We start from the raw sequence: 934 nt of genomic DNA, 5'->3' as shown, positions 1-934 counted from the left end.
AGTTATCATGCACTCAGTGAGTCATGACTATACAAGAATCTCCACCTGCCTCTGTATGATACTTTCCGTCACCCATCAATTCATGAATGACCCTTCCCCTCAGTCGGTTATTGAATCCCGTGATATTCTCGGTGCGCTGGCAGTATACACAATTTGCACGGCTGCGCTCGACTGTGACACAACTCAAAAAGTGGACAGAAATGGAAGTATCCGTGAACAATGGTACGGAGTACAATCGTCGTCCATGCATTATTGAGGGTTTCTCTATTGCGGCCGTGTCTCAGTACGCACCATCTGCTACGGACATGGCAGCCCTAAATCGGCAAGGGAAGCCTCACTTTACGTGACACTGCTATCTGGAATTTGGCGTCGTTGATAGTGTTCCGCAGCCATCGGAGGAGCCCAGACTGGACCCTAGTATCCGTTGCATTAGCTAACACACAATCATGTACTAGCAGTGAGGACGGTGCAGAGGGACGATCAACGCGGGGGAGAGGGTCTGTTGCAACTCACTTGACTGCAACGCTGCCACTTCACGCTGTAACTCCACGAGGACCTGAGCAGCGCATGCCGCTGAGTCGGTTACGCAATAATTACTCGTAAACGCTGATTGACGGCTTTCTCCAGAGGAGTGACCTCCGCTGCAATCTCGGGCGGAGTAGAGCCCAGCTGGGTCACCAACCTGTTACAGAAAATAACCCACGTCGGCCAGGGGTCCTCAGAGATTCAGCTCACCGAGCCAGGCCTTCGTAATTCCTCATCACGCTGTCGAACTCAGTAGTGGCGGCGCAAGTGTCGTTATGGATCCGCATCATCGTTTGCCGCTTAGACGAGAGTCCTTCGAGGGGATTGTGATGGTACTGGAGTAGCTTCACTAGTCTGAATAAGAGCCCACTGAACCCCAACGTGATTTGCATGTTCATCGCCAAGACAG

At 51.9% G+C, this 934-nt stretch overlaps 1 protein-coding gene across 1 annotated transcript; it reads right to left on the bottom strand.

Moving 5' to 3' along the window:
- Positions 1–451: 451 nt before the first annotated feature.
- On the bottom strand, positions 452–812 carry Pmar_PMAR013386 (hypothetical protein; the record flags this gene model as incomplete). The annotated part of the gene is made up of 3 exons (XM_002778628.1): positions 452–556; positions 598–682; positions 736–812. 3 exons carry the CDS (start codon positions 810–812, stop codon positions 452–454), a joined length of 267 nt encoding a protein of 88 aa, XP_002778674.1.
- Between the last annotated feature and the right edge of the window lie 122 nt (positions 813–934).

Source organism: Perkinsus marinus (genome assembly GCF_000006405.1).
Source record: "Perkinsus marinus ATCC 50983 genomic scaffold scf_1104296948448, whole genome shotgun sequence".
Classification (NCBI taxonomy): Eukaryota; Perkinsozoa; order Perkinsida; family Perkinsidae; genus Perkinsus; species Perkinsus marinus.
This window is presented reverse-complemented; position numbering and strand designations above follow the sequence as displayed.